This window comes from Daucus carota, chromosome 1 (genome assembly GCF_001625215.2).
Source record: "Daucus carota subsp. sativus chromosome 1, DH1 v3.0, whole genome shotgun sequence".
Classification (NCBI taxonomy): Eukaryota; Viridiplantae; Streptophyta; class Magnoliopsida; order Apiales; family Apiaceae; genus Daucus; species Daucus carota.
The window spans coordinates 50,971,561-50,992,685 of record NC_030381.2 but is presented as its reverse complement, the minus strand read 5'-3'; the positions used below and the strand labels follow the sequence as shown (position 1 = coordinate 50,992,685).

General features: G+C 32.9%; 3 protein-coding genes across 3 annotated transcripts; all 3 read left to right on the top strand.

The window, feature by feature from the left end:
* Nucleotides 1-972: 972 nt before the first annotated feature.
* LOC108225478 (uncharacterized) lies at nucleotides 973-3,674 on the top strand. The gene is made up of 2 exons (XM_017400384.2): nucleotides 973-1,216; nucleotides 2,567-3,674. Exons 1-2 carry the CDS (start codon nucleotides 1,078-1,080, stop codon nucleotides 3,415-3,417), a joined length of 990 nt encoding a protein of 329 aa, XP_017255873.2. The 5' UTR covers nucleotides 973-1,077; the 3' UTR covers nucleotides 3,418-3,674.
* Nucleotides 3,675-4,914: 1,240 nt separating this feature from the next.
* On the top strand, nucleotides 4,915-5,554 carry LOC108200257 (stigma-specific STIG1-like protein 1). Its single transcript, XM_017368356.2, has one exon. The coding sequence runs from the start codon at nucleotides 4,967-4,969 to the stop codon at nucleotides 5,438-5,440; it is 474 nt and encodes a 157-aa protein (XP_017223845.1). The 5' UTR covers nucleotides 4,915-4,966; the 3' UTR covers nucleotides 5,441-5,554.
* A 5,420-nt stretch (nucleotides 5,555-10,974) lies between these two features.
* LOC108196065 (stigma-specific STIG1-like protein 1) lies at nucleotides 10,975-11,364 on the top strand. The gene has a single exon (XM_064087062.1). The coding sequence runs from the start codon at nucleotides 10,975-10,977 to the stop codon at nucleotides 11,362-11,364; it is 390 nt and encodes a 129-aa protein (XP_063943132.1).
* Nucleotides 11,365-21,125: the final 9,761 nt, after the last annotated feature.

The following is a 21,125-nucleotide window of genomic DNA, read 5'->3' as shown; positions in this document are numbered from 1 at the left end:
TTTGCAGAATGCTGTTATAGATTTCATTATAAAACCTCACCAAAATCATTATTACTTTTTATATTATAACTCAAAATAAGTAAATATCAAAAAATTACCAAACAGTTATCTGATTTCTACAACAGCACTTATTTTACCAGCACTTTTTCTGACAACACAGCAATTTTTAACAGCACCCCCAAACAGACCCTAAGTTTGGATGGAATTGAACAAATCCAAATTCTGAATTTTTAAAATTTGCCAAACAAGAGATTTGCACAAATCTTGGATTTGAAATCAAATCCATGTTACCAAACAGGGCATAATATGATTTCACGAGTCTGGTAAGAAGCGAGAATCGACTTAATTGGTGAAGCTATGGTGTTCGGTGATTAATTAAATTGCATTGAGATTAATTGGATGATTAATTGATCAATTGAATATTTAATCAGTTCGGTAAGTTATAGAACATGGATTAATAGTGATTAATCATTAACTTTTTGAACAGAATTCCATGATCGTTAATATTGTACTCTATAATATATTTCTATTTTCAATAGTTTATATGTTGAATTTTTGTATATATATAATTTAAATAGTTATCATATGCATATTATCAGTACTCAAATCTAAGATTTAATATACGATAAAAAAATTCATTGAATATATATTCTATTTATTCTTCTCTTGTATAATAACTTACATTAAATCTTAAAAATTTGGGATTGTTCAAAATGTGACATGTAAATATGCAATTCATAATTATTAGATTTATTAGGTGGCACATTTATTTTATAAACAAAATTAATTTTTATAAATTTTTAATTAGTATAATATTTTATATATTTTAATCAATCAATTCCTTTATTAAAATATTTTATTAACAACATAATAAATTTAATAAACTTAAATTATCTGATAAGCTGAACTTATAAAAACAAGACCCAGGGAAAAAATTATTTAACACTGGTAAAGTGTAAAACTAATTATTCCAACTTTCTTTTTCGCTTTTGTGAGAAATAAATCAGAGAACAAGTATAGAAATATGCCCAACTCTGTTCTGATTAGCTTTCACCAAAAACCCTAATTCCCATAGCTATGTTCTATCCGCGCTCCATCTCTCGCTTCTCTGTTCGGGTCGGGTCACTCAATCAAGCTTCTCGGATCCTTGGCTCCAAATCTGAGTCCACCCCTCTTCATCTCAACTCTCCTTCTCAGAACTACAGTGCTTTCTCTGGTAAGTTTATCCAACTTCATTTATATGTGAATTTTTGTATTGTGTATGTATATATCCTGTGTGTATATTTTTATGTGTAATTTTAGTTTTCTTGAATTGGGCGCGTTTTGATTTCTACCCGCATTTCGAAAGTTTGGATCTTGAACTTGTTCATGTTAATCTTGAAATATTGATTATATTTTCAAGTTTTAGCTATGTGCGTGTCTTTGTAGATGGATATAAGAGTTAAGGGCCTTTTAGATGACCCCTTGAAGCCGAAATATCGAGATTTTGAGTGTTGTGAAATATGTATGTGGACAGGTTTTAATCACATGAAATGAAGTTGAAATTGATTAGATTTGTCCATGTGGACTAGTGTGGTGAGATGAGTGTAAATATGGCTTGTCTTTGAATTATATTTCTTGTTAGCAAACGGAGGCTTATAGTGTTAAGCTTAGCTAACCCTGCAGTGTAACTGGGATGCCTTTCTATTATAGTGGTCTGTACTCTGTAGGTACTGGTTATTTACCTAAGTTTTGGCTTCAATGGTGAGAACTGAGAACTTAAAGAGTAAGAAGAAATTAATTCGATGTCTATCAATTTTGTGAATATGCAACTCTTACTTTGATGGGTATTTACAGGTTTTGCGGTTCGCTTGAATATTTATTTTAATTTTATTAAACTATAAATAAGTAATGTATAATTTATGGTCAACTTAAATATAATTATTAACTTTTAAAGTTTTTATACCACACTATTTTTGACAGAGAGAGTATTAAATTTTTTTTAATAAAACTAGTAAATTATAAGATTTATTTGCATGATAGATATATAATTAAGACTTGATCAAAATATTTAATAACCGTCATAATTTATCAATGTCGTCATTTATTTGACTTTTTTTAGTCTTATAGGAGTATTGATTTGTTAAATAAAATGTCTTCAGGAACCGTTGAGCTTCACACATATTTGATTCAATAAAATAGTTTTTATTCAACTGCAAATCTGAAAGTCGACGCAAGTTTTTGGGTTTTTGGGTAATGACGGCTCCTGAAGGCTGAATACTTGGAACATTTTTAATTTTTTATTTCCTTTGGACAGGAATATTTAGTTGTCAGTTAGTCAACTCCTGACTTAGCCAGCAATAATGAATGGATAATGACGATTACACTGAATATAGCGCAGAATTAAACCAAGTAGGCGACTAAAATGAAAAATCATTCTCTTTTCTAACAAAGACAAAACATAGTACTTGCTTGAGAATTGACGTGTGACATATAGACTTTAAGAAAGCAGAGGTCTTAAATGTTAAACCTATAGTCTTTATTCTATCTTGTTGTTTGTAGCAAATAAATATATGTGGTTTCACAGGTTCAAGGAATTCCAAAGATCATGCCCGTACTCTGGCCAATGCATCACCCAACTTCTTGGGATCCTTGGGCATGAAGTGGGGTTTTCTTAAAGTGAATGATAATGCATCTCTACCCAGTGCTTTAAACTTTAGAAGTTACATACATTCTGCTTCTCCAAAGGAGTTTGAGTCGGGGGATGATCCGAGACCAATGAACTTTGCCAGAGGAGTTACTAATGAAAATAGGCCAAATGAGTTTGAGATGGGAAGAAATTTGAGACCGATGAACTTTTTCAGAGGAGTTATGAATGAAAATAGAGCAACTGAGTTTGAGACGGGAAGGCCTTCAAGACCGATGAGCTTTGTCAGAGGAGTTACGAATGAAGGTAGACCAAATGAGTTTGAGTTAGGGAGAGACTCGAGACCTATGAACTTTGTGAGAGGAGTTATGAATGAAAATAGAAGCAATGGATTCCGAGGCCCTCAGTTTTCTCATCAAGAAGTTGAGAAAGAAACTGCTGATATTGTGCATATTAAATTGATTCGAAACAATGCTTTTGTTACTGTAACAGACTCTAAGGGTAACAAAAAAATAGGGGCTTCGTCAGGATCTCTGGGAGGTAAATTTACTCAATATTCTGCTGATACAGCTGCAGAGCATGTCGGGCGACTTGCCAAGAATATGGGATTGAAATCATTCGTGGTTAAAGTGAATGGATCTACCTTTTTCAAGAAAAAGAAGCAAGCAATTTTGAGCTTCAGAGATGGTTATACGAATTCTCGCAATGATCAAAATCCAATTGTCTATATCGAAGATACAACTCGAAAAGCTCATAATGGATGCAGACTTCGAAAGCAGCGTCGTATATGATGATAGCATGATTGCAAGTCAATGCAGGCAATATTGCTTGTGGTGGGGATGAGGCACAGTGTCCGATGGTTCATGAAGAAACTAAACTTTGACAAGGCAGAATGGCAGATGTTGATGCAAATTGATGGCTTGGTATTATTTTGAACAGAATATTAATATTGTACCTGTTGAATTTTTTAAGATAAAGAGGCTACTTAGAACTTGCATTAATATGTTAATGTTTCTTGATATGTTGCTGGTTATATTTTTCTGTGTTCTGTCTACCTGGTGAATTAATGTTTCATGTGATCTTTTTTCACAAGGGAAGCAGCTGCCATGGTATTGATGATACCATCATGTAAAAGTTTCTTGGTAAACTAACTCTAAATGATATTGATCCTTACATTATTATATCCAATCTTGATCTCCAAGATGATATGCAGCACCCTGAGATCTTTTATGCTGAAAACTCGATGAAAATGCTACTTGCAGACTAATTTCAGGTTTATTATTCCCTTTGAGCATAATATTAAACATTATCAGCATGCATGCAGCAATAGCAAGTGTGTTTCCAGTTTTCTGAGAAATAAAGTGAAGCCCCGGAATTGCAGTTCTTGGAGGACAAGCTAATACTTCATACTGGACATATGACTCCAGGATTTTGGAATTTATACACAAATTAACAATTTATAATTAGTATTAGAAATGGACCAACTTGAGGGGGAAACAAACACCTTCGTCAGGATTTTGGAAGCCATGTCAACATCTGACTTAAAGTTGAAACCAGCTCGCACCCAAACTTTAGTGCCCATTCCTTTCTAGTTTCTACCATATCCATTATCCAGTCCAAGATTTCACAATCTCCTGTTCACAAGTCGACGTTTATCCCAAATTATATCCGCCTAATTCTTTAGTTTCGTTATATACTCTGATTTCGTTAAATATTGTAGTCCAAATTAATAAATGAGATATCAAAGTCTTTGCAAGGCAAATTTCAAAACTGAATTTTCTTATTATATTCCTCTGCAAATTCTCATCAAGACTACATTGCAGCAAAGTTGTAGTAATAACTTTGAGAATTTCTAATATAAGATTTGAAATATATATTTTGAAAGAAGGAAACAATTAAGAAATTCCGATAATTTCTGATAACAAATCTTGTTCATGTCGATAAACATGTCGATTTCGGGTTAAGCTAAAATCAATTAAAATTGAATAAAACTAAAATTTGAGTATTTATGTCATTTTTAGATGATTTTTGGATAATTTAGATTTTGTCTCACTAAATTGAATTGCAGAATTGGGCCGTGTCCGGTACAGGACACCTAATCCTCCGGGTATCACAGCAAGTCTACAATTTTTTTTTCTTGAATTCAATATGAACTCGTACAATAAGGTACTGTTCTATATTCATTTCACCAAACTTTTAACAACTTGCAACTTCTTAGATGTCAACTCTGTGGAGAACCTTATAAAAACCCCTTCATACTAAAATTATTTAAATCACCTCTCCTCTCTTTATTTTCTACACTAAACTCTTCAAACTCCCACATCTACATATTCAAAAAGAATGAATCATCTCAAACTCTTCTTTTTCAATGTTCTCTTAGCAACAATATGTACAACATTTACACATGCATCATCAGATCAGACCCATTCGCATAATGTCACCGCGAAAATATCTGATGCCGATGACACTATCATACTACCCGATCTCCACGAGACTACCATGAGTTCCTCCTTACGTAGATCCAGACGCTTTCGAGGAAATAAGCGTCTGCCATCTAGTTACACTTGCAACAAATTCCCAAGAGTCTGTCGAGTGAAGGGCAGTGCCGGGCCGGATTGTTGCAAGAAAAAATGTGTAAATGTCAAGGAGGACAGGCTAAACTGTGGAATGTGTGGGCAAAAATGCAAGTACAGTGAAATATGTTGTAATGGGAAATGTGTAAATGCGTCGTTTGATAGAAAGCATTGTGGTGGGTGTCATAACAAGTGCAAGAAGGGAGATGTTTGTGTGTTTGGAATGTGTAGTTATGCATGAATTCATGCTTTTCGACCGGCAATTTCGAACGTAATTATTTTCGACCGTATACTAGTTGGTCCGCATTATTTTTGTTCGAACTCTAAACGGTTAAATATTGTATTTTGAACTAGTTTTGGGGATCAAAAATAACTATTTTTTTTAATAATGGAAATAGCTAATTGCATGGTCAATATTTCGGGAGAACGTAAATGCTGCATAAAAATACAAAAGAGTCGACATGCTTGTAGATTGTAGAGTGAGATTTAATTGTGTTGATTGTTTGTAGTTATAAGTAATCATATTAACTAATCAACGATTCATTTTAAGCCGAGTTCTTTTCAACACTATAAATTAATGTACCACTAGACACTAGACAGTAGCAAGCTGTACCCGATTTCAAAGAACATTGTTTTATGGCTTAAAAATATATTTAAAATTAAACTATATACACAACTTATTATTAGTTTTATATACGTGAGCTATAAGATTTCAAGTTAGTGGGAGCCAACTAAGTTTACAGCAAAACAAATTAAATCAATATCATACAACACAATCGGATAACTCAAAGTGGTGGGTTTATCTTTCGTTACCCCGGTACACCTAGGTTCGACTTTGACTCACTCCGGGAATTATTAAAATAATAAGGTTGAGCAATCAATGGCTTTTTATTTCTGAGGTTATTAATTTGGATTGTAAAATATATTTCCTCCATTCTTATCGAGTAATAAGGTTGAGCAATCAACGACTTTTTATTTCTGAGGTCATTAATTTGGATTGTAAAATATATTTCCTCCGTTCTAAAATAATATGCACGTTGAATTTTTACCCGTAATTTGAGATGTAAAAAGTATATTCTTATATATTATATATCGATATTATTATTCAATATTCTTTTTATAAAATATTGAGGTTAAAATCTTATTCAAAAAAATAAATCTGAAAAATAATATATAAAAATTTGTGTTTTCTAAATATAAAGCGAACCCTATTTTAAAATGAAAGAAGCATGTTATGCTACCATTGAGTTCTAGGATTATATTCACATTTTGTGTTTGATTAGAAACATGAAAATAAGAAGATGTTGAGTATCAATTAAACTTCAGTGGAAGTATTGTAAACGTAGATATTTATCGTTTATCTCTGTAAAAAAATTATTAACCCGTGACGGAATATGATTGCGACGCTATGAGCTATACGAAATTACGAAAATTTCCGATAATTGCTCAATATTCAAAGACTGTGCATTATATTGGAAATAAACCAAATATTAACAGGACTATATATATACTCGTTGACAAAGATATGGTCAAACGGCCAAATGCTGCAGTCAGGAGAAACGTGAACGCTAGTCGCTTACTACTCCGTAGTATTTTCGTTGGCAACACTGCTTCAGTGCTTATGTAACTGATTCGGGTGGGAATTTTATAATCGACGAAGAAATATGCAAATATGTTAAAGAAGCAAGTCAATGTTTTCTTTATATTATAACGCGGGGTTTAAGAGTTGGTGAACCTAAATTCACAATTATAAATTCCGGCACCTGGGTTCTTAGAGCAAGTCCAACTGCCCTATTTGGTGTCTTAAATCATAATATAGGGCATTTTATGAAAAAATTTGATCCAACAATGTCCTAGTGATGCCCTATATCACTAGGACAACCCATTCAAATCCTATTTTTGAGGCACTCTCTCTCCTTGCCCTATCCCATATTTTATAATAAATTTTTACCAACACTCTCTTTCTCTCTCTATTTTATATTATGTTTTAATGATGAAAGTGAACTTTTAATATTAAAATATTAAACATATAGTGAAAATAAGACATATTGTTGGAGTTGAAGTTAGTTGAATATGTCCTAAACTATTAGGACATAATTTTTTATATTATATTTAGGGTTCCAACTAGAACACTGTTGGACTTGCTCTTAGTCGCACATGACCAGATTGCAAAAAGTTCATCCTCCTCACGGCAGAGGTTTTGAACACCTTTCTTCAATAATAATAAAGCTTAGGTTAATTCTGGACTGTTTTGTTTAATTTAAAAAAGTGCTTCATGTGAAAATGAAATTATAATTTATGTGTTTGGATAAATTTTTTGATATTCAGGTATAAAAGTTATTAATTAAATAATTAAATATCTTTTAAAGTCATCTTATATATTATAAAATCAAAATTTTAAATTTTTAAAATTTTCAATCCTTGGAATTTTTGAATTTTAATTAATATTTGATTAATTAGTCATGAGTGACCAGAAGACCAGTAGTATCAAGACTTTACCTTTTGACAGACAGAACTACAATTTATGAAGGAAAAAAAAATAACTTGCTTGGGATCCAATATATATAGGAATTTTTCAGAATGGTCCATTTATTCTAATGAAAATAGTTCCGGAAACAGCTATTACAGCTGGTAGTAGCTAGGATTCTTCAAAGGTCTACTCCCGCCAAATATACAGAGCCTAAGAAAAAATGATGAGATTGAATATGGGCTTTCGACTCATTATAGTGGAATCGATAGATAATGACATGAGCCATCAAATTATAGGTTGCCAACTATTTATAGAAGAAACGGAGGAGGTTATGGAAAACAGATTGTACATGCTAACTTCTCAGTATGAGACATTCAAGTCTAATCCAGATGAGACTTTAACATCAGTATTTGAAAGATACACTTAACCGTCGAATAGTGTTAAATAAACTGAGACTCAATTTTGGATATTCTCTTAGCAATTTATCTTTCTCACTTCTGTTTTGGTTCTACCTTGCCTTTTTCGTTGAAGGTAGTCTTACCTTTTTTCTTCGATTTTGATGCTTGGGTGACACTACTATTGATTAGTTTTCCAATATCTTCAGCCCATTTTTCATCTGATCCTTGGTGAACTTAAAATCAACATTAAGCTTATCTCTTTTTCCTCACATGCTTTTTTCTCTACTGCTTCCTTAATTGCAAGTTCTTCTGCTATGTTCGAGATGTCATAGTGAAACCCTACAGTTATACTTACTCTGGAAAAAAAAAATGTATTCCCAGTAAAAAAGAATGTTTCCAGCTACATATATTACAATGGTCGGTTATGTGATACTCGGTCGGTTTTCTAGCATTATTTATCATAACCATGGTCGGTTATGATTATTGTCGGTTGGTTTTCTGGAAAATGAAACGGTATACACGGTCGTTTATGACTTAGTCGGTCGATTTTCTGGATTTCCTTAACAAAAAAAAAACTCTGTTAGTTTCTATTTATTGTCCCTACCCGCGACCAACAACCAACAAACCAAATTAAACAAAAACACAAGAACAATAATTCAAAACTAATCTAGTGAAAACGTGTGTCGGAATTTTTTACCGTTTCACAACATTATGTTATTATGTAAAATTAAGGAAAAAATTTAAGGGGGTTCGACTAACCCCTAAATGCATATGGATTGATTATGCATAATATCTGGTGGTCCATACATGAATAATTACGCAAAATAGTTGTAAATCAACATATATAAAAGTTAACATAGACTCTTTAACACACAAAGTAAAAATAATATGTAAATCAAATCAAAAATTGGATGCAAATCAAATCAAATATACAATTAATTCTTTTGTAACACTGAAATAAAAGTCCTCTCTTCTTCTTATGACTAGTTGTACTTAAGATATCTTTTTATTTTTGTTTGAAAGACATTTACTCTCAAAGTGATATTGAAGTATTTCTTCGGAGCTTTTTTCCTATGAGCTGTGTGGATTTGTATGTTGGACTTTATGTTTATACAGTAACTGTGCGTTATAGGTGATTGACCCCGAATTTATTAATTTACACTCTATACTTAATGTCATAGTACTTTATATTCATTTGCGTTAGACTAGATAATTCGTTCATTTATCAAATTCACCAAATCTCAACTTAACAAAGTTTGGTTAAGTTCGTATATTGTTCCGAAGGTAAATATTCAAAATTATCTTTGTTATTTATTTTTGATATAACATGTTTCTTTCTTGGTAATTTCAAATATATGTTGGTATGGGTATACAATTTCCTCTAGAACCTCTAGTTTTGCTAATTCATACACTATTATAAATTTTAAGAATGAGAAGCTACATCATTTCCTCAAAATAGTTCATTTTCTAATATTTTTAGCATTTTTCATTAATATGATTATGTTTACTTCTTGTTTGAAACTCTAAAGTTGTCAAGATCGCAATAGAATGAATTAGTCACAATTTGAAATATTTTAATACTCGCTATTTTTCAAAAGTAAAAAAGTCTTTATATTGTACTACTCATCACACACTAGAAGACTATTATGTTTATGTCATCTTGATAAAGTTTGCTTGAGATAGGTTCATCAATAGAGTCCTATCGATAGTCATCTGCCTTGAACATTCACTGTCCAGAATCCATATGACCCTCTTTTGCTTTATGTCCTGGAAACAAAGTAAATTAAATTTTTTTTGATATCCAAATAAGGTTGGGTCAAGATGACGTTGAAGCATTTGAAATCTTACCTGTTTGGGAATGGAGACAAATTTATTGCACATTATATTTATTTAAGTAAGTTAATATAAATATTTCAAGATGTATTGACAATTGTCAGTGAATCTACTATCCTTAAAAGAATACCAGACGCTATGAGCCTGTTACTGATAAGTTATAAAATTAAGCTAGTTAAATATCAACGGTTGAGCAAGTTTGATTTTCACATTAACTGCTAAGCTAATTAAATATCAACCGTCGAGCAAGTTTGATTTTCATATTAACGGCTCTAAACTCTCGGTACCTTTAAATTTCTTTACAGTTTTCTTCAACTGCTTGACACGTAGTTTGACGTGTATATAAAATATAATTTCATAAATTTTTCTATTAATTTTTTTTTATAAAAAATATTTAAATATTAAACTTTTATTGAAAAATAATATAAAATAAATTTATCAAACTATATTTAGAAAATATTAAAACACGTCGAATTCTCATTCCGTAATATAAACAGGAACATAAGAAATATTATTTTCCAATTTTCCTTTGATTAAAACATAGAAAGATTGAGCGATTGGATAGCTCAAATGGTGGGCTTATCCTCTATTGTCTCGGCAGACCCGGGTTCGACTCTAACCCATCAAAAAAGTACTGCCTGCATTGTAAAATAAAAAACACAGATAGATTAACCCGCACGCCGCCAATGCACCGCAAGTTCGCAATATTGAGTTAATCTAGATTTATGATTCTTCTCCTCTGCCCCATATTCTCCGGCCTTTCTGCCCCACATTTGTACTTCAAATGAGACCTAAAATGTAGTAATTCTTAATCTATTGCCCAACTTCCCTTTACTTGCATGTAACACTGACTTTGACTACCATTATAAGACAGGTAAGGTTGCACCAAATTCTTACAGTTTATGTACCTGTTTTCTTCTATAAATACCCTCACCATTTACCTCAGAGAGCATTCAAATTAAACCAGCTGCTACATTAATATTTTCTTCTATAAATACCCGCACCAAAGCATCTGCAGGTCTTTAAAAATAACTAATGGAGTTGTCTAAGATCATCTTCATCTTTCTGGTAATGATGGCCGCCACAATTTTTGCCTCCACGACCACCGAAGATGATAATTTAGACCTTGATGTTGCCATAAGTCCTAATGAACCATCATCTTTTCTCCGACAAACGGGTCGTTTTCTGGCTAACAAACCCCGGGCATGGAGGACATGCGACAAGTACCCTAGGGTTTGTGACAACAAGGGAAGCGCTGGTCCAGACTGTTGCAAGAAGCAATGCGTGAATGTGATGAGCGACGAGGCTAATTGTGGCAGGTGCGGGAAGAAATGCAGATATAATGAAACGTGCTGCAAAGGTAAGTGTGTGAATACTTCAAGAGACGAGAAGAACTGCGGCGGCTGCAAAAAGAGGTGCAAGAGAGGAAGTTCATGCGTGTATGGGATGTGTAGCTATGCCTGATCCAAAATGTACTATACAATATGTATAGTATTTGTCCAGAAGATCATGAAGATGTGTAAGAGTGTATCAGTTAAGAAAGTATATATATAGTCAGGATATTTGTTGATTGTTGTATGAAAAATAAAGGGTGTTCGCATCCGGAGTGTGTGTAATTCTTACCACGTACTAAAAACACGGTTTTTCTATGGTGTGCCCATGGGCACACACTAAGCACCAAAATTTATGAATTTGAATGATTTCTATTGGCTTACCTTCTTTCATAGTGATGATTGATTGCTTTTTGAAAGAGTCAGATTGTAATTATACATCCAAAATTACGTTTCTGATGAACAGCCTTTTCGATTCACAGCCAAGGCGTCGAGATCGGTGACATAAAAGTATTTATGTTATTAGGCGTCGATTGTGGTTGGTATATCGATCAAAAATACTTCATTCGTGGTTATGATAAACAGACATGACTGACTGTACAACCCAATTCACTGGATAGGATTATAGGAAGAGTTTAGATAAACAGAATATCCGAATTCGACTCTTACTCTTCAAAGATAGGAATAGTTTGGACAAACAGAATTTTCGAGCTAAAGAGTACAGGCAAATAACTACTGTATACCAATTTGCTAGCATTTTTGGGCCAACTTATGGTGAGTTGTTGAATCCGGTATGCATCTAGTTGTTTGCTTGCGATGTTATAATTATCGTCAACGATGTATACAATCACTGATACATTCATGTGCATCTGAGATTCCATACAACTTATATGTAACAATTCTAATCGACTACTTGATATCCCTTGTAACTAATTAACCACTGAGGGAACTAGTACAGGTGCATTGCTTCTAGTACAAGTAGATTTGCATGAGTGAACTTCGATTATCAGAACATGCTGAGCTGCTTTATTCACTCTGATAAACTGCACCACTGCAAATGGTAAGTTCCTCATCGCCACAACTTAACTTGAATTTTCATTCTCTTTCTTATCTTCCACGCATATCCAGAACAATGAACAGATACAGTTGCAGAGATTTTCAGTCCTGCAGGTTCATAATGAAAAGGACAGAGAATTCGGCATGCATTATATAAAACACTATTTAAGCAGAAAAAAAACATCAAATTTATCGTTCGGCAGCAAACTTACACTTTAATGTTCAATCCCCAGAGTTTTTACAGTATCAAATATAGTTATCTCTCTATTTGTTGCTTTGTTTACGATTTTAGCTTAACTTTCATTTAATTTCTCTGCATTGACGAAAACTTTGAAAAAAAGTAAAAGAAGTATTTAGCGATACTAGCTTCTCACCAAATTCACAGCAACGCATTAAACTCAAAACTGCTTGCAGTACTGGAACTAAACCAAACTTTAACAGTTGACGAAGGTATGGTCAAACTATATGGAGGCAGTAAAGACGTGAACGCTATACCATCTTAACTTTCGTAATTACACAGAGCTGGTAGAGTGCTAATGTAACAGATTTGATTTTAAATTCATAAGAAAACTATGAAAAGAAAAAGGTCCGAGTCAGTACGGTCGACTGAATTTGAATTGTATGGTCAAGTTGCAGAAAGTACACCAAGCATTAGGTTTTTTTTTTTTTTAAAATATCTTACTCCCTCCGTCCCACCCAATTCTTTACATTGGGTTTGGGCACGGAGGTTAAGAAATATGTATAAAGTAGTGGAAAAGAGAAGGAAAAGTAGGTGAAATGGTGGGACCTATTGATTTTTAATATATAAAAGGGAGTTGGTGGAGTAAAAGTAGTGTGAAAAGGAAGAAAAAGTGGGAAAGTGGTGGGACCCATTAACTATTTTAGGAAAGTTTTGTGATGTAAAGAAATAGATGGGACGGCCAAATAAGGAAACTGTAAAGAATCTGGTGGGACGGAGGGAGTATTAGACAAGCAATTTGTAGAATAAGATCCTGTTCGTATGATATACTCCTATGTTCGGATTTAATAGTCGCTTGACTTTTGCACGTTTTGACCGTACTAATAAAATTATTATTTTTAAACTTTTTCTTTTGTGAATAAAAATATGTCATTGATATTTTTATTCACAAAAAAAAAATTTAAAAATAACAATTTTAAGTGTGCGGTCAAAACTCTTAAAAGTATATGCAAAAAAGTCAAGAGACTAATATATCCAAAATATAATTATAATTATAATAGCACTTTCTCCATTATATATATACAACTTATCCATCTGGCATGGCATAAACACATCCCATTATTTGTATTCCTTTTTTAATCAAATCGAAAGTTAAAATTTATTCCGCAATGATCAATTATGCCCAAGGTTTTTTAAAATTTGACCTGAATCGGTGGCCGTCTTAAAATTCAAATAAATCATTTTAAAAAATTTTTGCTTGAAGAAGGCGGTAAAATTTCCGTCCAGAAATCAATTTCGACGGACTATATTTTCGACCAAAACAGTGAGTGGGAAATTTTTGGTATGGACAACCCATTAAATCCCGGTGAAAATTAATTATATTTTCGATCAATTTTACGTTTAACTGTTTTTTTATAGAAAATAATCACGATGAAGATTGTCGATCAAAAATAATCCTTTTTGTAATATTTATTTATCTGCGTATAAATAAATCAAAAGGAGAAATACCAAGAAACGGAGGAATTGAGTACCGAGGAAGATGAATTCGGAGCATGATCCCAACCGCAAGTTTTCACATTAACACCGCATGGCGCATATCATCTATACCATTGATTCAAGAACAATCATCTGAAACCGTAAGCGAGTTTTTCACTACAACCAAAATCCTAACCAAGACCTAATTAAGAACAATATGATACATATACTATGTACCGCATGCAATATTGACCTCATGTAAATCGTAATGCTTCTCCTATTGCCCACTTTTCAAGGTCAATTTGCCCCCACATTTGTACTTCACACGAGCCTTGAAGCATAATTTAATCTATTGCCCAATTTCACTTTACTTGCATGTAACACTGATTAGGACTAGCATTATAAGATAGGTAAGGTGGCACCAAAATTATCTACTTAATTTCTCCTATAAATACCCTCACAACATCCCTTACCTAGCATCCACAAACCACTGCTACCATATATCCAACAAAACATATATATCGTTAGCCATCTTCAAGCAATATTAGAAATGGCATGGTCTAAGATCTTCATCTTGTTTGCAATAGTGGCCACAGCTACTACCATTTTCGCCGACTCGGTTATGGAAGATGGTAATTTAGACCTTGATGTTCCTATAACAACCTCTGAACCTTCTTCTTTTTCGGGACAAATGGGCCGGTTTTTGGCTGACAGACCACGAGCATGGAGGACATGTGACAAGTACCCTAGGGTTTGTAGCAACAAGGGCAGCCCTGGTCCGGACTGCTGCAAGAAGCAATGTGTGAATGTGATGAGCGACGAGGCTAATTGTGGCAGGTGTGGGAAGAAATGCAGATATCATGAGACGTGTTGCAAAGGTAGGTGTGTGAATACTTCAAGAGACGAGAAGAACTGCGGCGGCTGCAAAAAGAGGTGCAAGAGAGGAAGTTCGTGCGTGTATGGGATGTGTCATGATCCAAATCTATACTATACTGTACGGAGTATTGTCCAAAACATCGTGAAGACATGTATGGGTGTATTAGTTAAGAAAGTATATATAGTCAGGTATTAATTTGTTGATGGTTGATTGGTTGTATGAAAAATAAATGGTATTGGATATATGAAGCAACTACACTAAGATGTTTATTTTACTAAAGTAATTAATATCTGTGAAGGCTGTAAGTAAATGTTTATTTTACTAAATGTTTATTTATATATATCCGCACACAGCCGTGTGTCATTTTTAAACAATTCATCTCTTCATCTTATAACTAAAATTTTGACCTTGAAATGAAAATTCACTTGAATTAATTGCTCGAAAATATGTAGTCATTATTCAACACTACTAATATATTATTTTATACTTAATTTATCTGGATATTAAAAATTCACAATATTAAAATCACTCATAAAGTTAACAGCAGTGTTGTATTGAGGACGAATCCTCCCATTTCTTTATAGTCAATAATTTGTATATATTAACTAACAATATAATTATTATTTAAATATATAAATTAAAGTTTACAAAATTAATATCCATTCATTGTAAGCTAAACGCTACATATATTTTCTTAATGTGACTAGCGTTACACTTCAGATACCTATTTTTGAGTGTTTCGGATTGGGTTTTTTGTGATATATTTCTTCGTCGGAATCACAGCTGTTTGATTATGAACAGAATAATTGTGGCTCATGAATACGTGTGTATTTTTGTTTAAGTTTATAAATATTTAAAAAGTACAAACTTAAAAAGGCCGTTCACTTAAATGCTTTCATGTATAAAATTACATATAGCAGCACAACGAGTCGGTTCAAATTGTTTATAAGTTGAAGTCAACTGCTGCCGAATAGCTAAAAGTAATCTCCATTTTAAAATTATATATGTTGACTTCCCTCTCAGACGAGTATACTTCCACACGTTCGATGTTCGCCGGCGTGCTTGCTTGAATCAAAAGGAAACAGATGAAGTTAGGGTCTCTATGGAGCAAAGCTAGTACAAAAGTCTACTATCAGTACACAGTACTACTAAATTAATCTCGTGCAAGCACGTCTATATGTCAACCAACGTGTGTAAAATATGTAGAGATAGTATGGCATATAAAGACATGTACATTCTTTGTAATCTTTCAATTTAAGTATCTTAGCTCAAATCTTACAATTCATTAGTAATGGCCTCTAAAACTTTCCTCTTATTAGCTTTCACTCTCCTAACCTGCTTTACACTAACCTTGCAAGATAGCTACTCTACACAACCTTACACCAACACACCCAAAAAAAGCATGAACACAATAGACTCATGCTGGCGAGCCAAGGCCAATTGGGCTGCCAACAGGCGAGCCTTGGCTGATTGCGCTGTGGGATATGGAAAAGATGCCATTGGAGGAAAGTTTCACTACTACAAATATGGACTTAGAAAACGCTACTTACATAGCGTTTTTCTGTATATGCTATGCAAGTTGGGTTCTTGTATAACGTTTTGAAAAAAAACGCTTTGTAAGGTGTTATTGAAAAAATTGAAAATAAATAAAATAAAATATATTACTTGGACAACGTTCTTCTTGAAAGCGCTCTCTAAGTTAAAAGTTGTATAGCATTCTCTGAAACGCTATCCAAGTTTGTGTATTTTAAGTAATTATTATATATATTTTTATTTAATTTGACGCACTAACATAGCCCTGGGGTCTTGCATCCTTTTTCATTTCAGCATCGCTGTTCTCTCCGTACTGCTCTATCGAACAAACTCAATCAAGCAAAGTTGGGTGTCTCTCAGTAACCACCGTTTTATGGGTCTCTCTGATTAACTTCACGTCAGCTTCGTCAGGATCTTTAGGGGGTAAATTTACTCAATATTCTGCTGATACAGCTGCAGAGCATGTCGGGCGACTTGCCAAGAATACGGGATTGAAATCATTCGTGGTTAAAGTGAATGGATCTACCTTTTTCAAGAAAAAGAAGCAAGCAATTTTGAGCTTCAGAGATGGTTATACGAATTCTCGCAATGATCAAAATCCAATTGTCTATATCGAAGATACAACTCGAAAAGCTCATAATGGATGCAGACTTCGAAAGCAGCGTCGTATATGATGATAGCATGATTGCAAGTCAATGCAAGCAATATTGCTTGTGGAGGTCGTATACTTTCAAAAAAGGCCTCTCCAGCTTTCCAAACTTTCACCCAATAACTACCTTAATCCAATATTAGGTGAATCATATGAGCTCCCCACATAAGAATACCTATTAATTAATAACAGACATAAACTTATTACAAATTGTTGTATATCACACTAATGATTCTACATGAAGACGTTAACGACAATACGATCGCGTCCAAGACTTTTGAGGAACCAAGACCAAGAGTACTGTATCTTGAAAATGAATGCGTATGAAAACTTTACTCTAGTGCGGAAATCAGTTACCTGATGCATGTGCTTTCTTTTGATTCTTGAAAATTGTCTCAACACTTTTACCACGATCCACGTCCATTTCTTTTCACACCTGCAGAAACAAAAATTTACGATTATAATCGAGGATTTCGATACCGCAACATTATCATAAAAAGGATTGCAAAACCTGTTGACGACGTTGAATCCGTCTTCATGCTAAAAAAACACGACCACCGTTATCACTGCAATATAAAATAAATGTTACTACCATACACTCTACAAATCGAGAGAGAAAAAAATGATCAAATGATTACAGATGCAAGCAGATAATAAGAATTTCGAATTTTAAATAAAAAATAGCAGAGAGCATAATGGAGGAGGAAGAGATTGATTTAGATAAATAAGCACGGATTTGTTATGATTAATTATCATGTTTGAATTTGAAATCAATTAGACGTGGTAATGAGTGCCATGATTGGAGGAACCGAATTCAATGCCTTTTTCAAATTCTCATATGTTTGGAAGATGCTATCAGATCCAAAAAGCTCAATGAGTGGCTTGATCAATGGAACAGCAATAAATGCCACGCTCCTGATATGGCAGGAACTTGCTGCACGCCTAGTGGAAATCGGGTGGGTCGCATAAAAACCCGGAATATTCTTTTATAGTGTTAAGTTGAATGAGAAAGCTGCCGGGTCGATCCGAAGCTTAATGGGTTGATCCAAGAGAAAGTGAAATTACCAAAGCAGCCTTAAAAAATGACTCATGCTTTAAGAATTATATAGATATCTCCATAATTTCAATTTTCAAGGCTTGAATTATTTAAAATTTGGTTGAATTCATGTTTTCAAGACATAAAGTAGGGGTATTCCACTATTTTCAAGATATTAATTAGAGGTATTTAATGAAAAAGTTCATACAATCAATTATTCCTTGGTATGCGTTTTTTTTCCCAAAATGGACAGATAAAAAGGGACGGAGGGAGTATTAAAATATATACACAACTTATTATTAGTTTTAACTTCTATATACGTGAGCTATAGATTTCAAGTTAGTAGGAGCCAACAAAGTTTCCAGCAAAACAAATTAAATGAACATCGCAATACGTGCATATTTTATCTAGAACTTTGGCAAACAAAATTCTGAATTGGTAATATAAACTCACGGAATAATAAGGTTGAGCAATTAATGGCTTTTTATTTCTGAGGTCATCAATTTGGATCGTAAAATATATTTCCTTCATTCTAAAATAATATCCACTTTGACTTTTTGCACGTAATTTCAGGCGTGAAAAAATATATTTTTATTTATTATATTTCATTGATGTAAAAATCTTATTCAGAATATATAAATCTGAAAAATAATATATAAAAATTTGTGTTTTCTAAATATAAAGCGACTCCTATTTTAAAATGAAAGAAGCATGTTATGCTACCATTGAGTTTCAGGATTATATTCACATTTTGTGTTTGATTAGAAACATGAAAATAAAAAGATGTTGAGTATTAATTAAACTTCAGAGGAAGTATTGTAAACGTAGATATTTATAGTTTATCTCTGTAAAAATATTATTAACCCGTGACGGCATATGATTGCGACGCTATGAGCTATACGAAATTACGAAAATTTCCGATAATTGCTCAATATTTAAAGACTATGCATTATATTGGAAATAAACCAAATATTAACAGGACTATATATATACTCGTTGACAAAGATATGGTCAAACGGCCAAATACTGCGGTCAGGAGAAACGTGAACGCTAGTCGCTTACTACTACGTAGTATTTTCGTTGGCAACACTGCTTCGGTGCTAATGTAACTGATTCGGGTGGGAATTTTATAATCGACGAAGAAATATGCAAATATGTTAAAGAAGCAAGTCAAAGTTTTCTTTATATTATAACGCGGGGTTTAAGAGTTGGTGAACCTAAATTCAGAATTATAAATTCCGGCACCTGGGTTTTTAGTCACACATGAGTACATGACCAGATTGCAAAAAGTTTATCCTCCTCATGGCAGAGGTTTTGAATATCTTTCTTAAATAATAATAAAGCTAGAATTACATTTTATTGCAAAATATTATAAAGAAACGATTAGGTTAATTTTGGACTGTTTTGTTTAATTTAAAAAAGTGCTACATGTGGAAATTAAATTATAATTTATGTGTTTGGATAAATTTTTTGATATTCAGGTATAAACGTAATTAATCAAATAATTAAATATCTTTTAAAGTCGTCTTATATATTATAAAATCAAATTTCAAAAAATAAAATAAGTCATTTGAAACAGTTAAAAATTTTAAAATTTTAAAATTTTCAATCCTAGGAATTTTTGAATTTTAATTAATATTTGATTAATTAGTCATGAGTGCCCAGAAGACTAGTAGTATTAAGACTTTACCCTTTGACAGACAGAACTACAATTTATGGGAAAAAAAAAAAGATAACTCGCTTGGGATCCAATGTATATAGGAATTTTTCAGAATGGTCCATTTATTCCAATGAAAATAGTTCCGGAAACAGCTATTACAACTAGTGGTAGCTAGGATTCCTCAAATGTCTACTCCAAAGAATCCCGCCAAATACAGAGCCTAAAAAAAATAATGAGAAAGAAATGATGTGAACTATTGATGGAAGAAACGGAGGAGGTTATGGAAAACATGTTGTATATGCTAACTTCTCAGTATGAGACATTCAAGTCTAATTCAGATAAGACTTTTAACATCAGTATTTGAAAGATACACCAAACCGTCAAATGAACTAAGATTCTATGAAAAAACCTATCAGAAACCAACAAGATTCACAACTGTTAAATGAACTGAGACTTAATTTTGGATATTCTACTTAGCAATTTATCTTTTTCACTTCTGTTTTGGTTCTGCCTTGCCTTTTTCCTTGAAGCTAGTCTTGCCTTTTTTCTTGGATTTCGATGCTTGGGTGACACTACTATTGATTAGTTTTTCAATATCTTCAGCCTATTTTTCATCTGATCCTTGGTGAACTTCACCAATATAAGAAGTAAAATCAACATAAAGCTTATCTATTTTTCCTTCCATGTTTTTTTTCTCTAGTGCTTCCTTAATTGCAAGTTCTTCTAATTGCAACTTTACAAATCGTATATCATCTTTTTTTTCTCTAGTGCTTCCTTAATTGCAAGTTCTTCTAATTGCAACTTTACAAATCGTATATCATCTTCTACCTGCTGCTCTGTTCGAGATGTCATAGTGAAACCCTACAGTTATACTTACTCTCGAAAAAAATGCATTTCTAGTAAACAAGAATCTAGATACTTGGTCGGTTTTCTGGAGAATGCAACGGTATACACGGTCGTTTATGACTTAGTCGGTCGGTCGGTTTTCTGGGTTTTCTTAACAAAAACACAAGAACAATAACAATTATCATATAATTAACATTCACACAAACTAAACAAACAGATCAAATGATAAATGTTTAACAAGAGCAAATCAAACGTCCGTGGCAGTCAAAATCGAAAGTCCATAGAAACCAAAATTCAAAACTAATCTAGTAAAAGCGTGTGTCGGAATTTTTTACCGTTGCACAACATTATGGTATTATGTAAAATTAAGGATAAAATGGATTGATTATGCATAATATCCAGTGGTCCATAATGAATAATTACGCAAAATAGTTGTAAATCAACATATATAAAAGTTAACATAGACTCTTTAACACACAAAGTAAAAATAATATGTAAATCAAATCAAAGCAAAAACTGGATGCAAATCAAATCAAATATACAATTAATTCTCTTTTCTTCTTATGACTAGTTGTACCTATGA

Coding starts and splice junctions, on each gene's coding strand:
- LOC108196065 (XM_064087062.1), top strand. CDS start 10,975: ATGGCCGCCACAATTTTTGCCTCCACGACCACCGAAGATGATAATTTA.
- LOC108225478 (XM_017400384.2), top strand. CDS start 1,078: ATGTTCTATCCGCGCTCCATCTCTCGCTTCTCTGTTCGGGTCGGGTCA. Junction 1,217..2,566: donor GAACTACAGTGCTTTCTCTG/GTAAGTTTATCC, acceptor GTGGTTTCACAG/GTTCAAGGAATTCCAAAGAT.
- LOC108200257 (XM_017368356.2), top strand. CDS start 4,967: ATGAATCATCTCAAACTCTTCTTTTTCAATGTTCTCTTAGCAACAATA.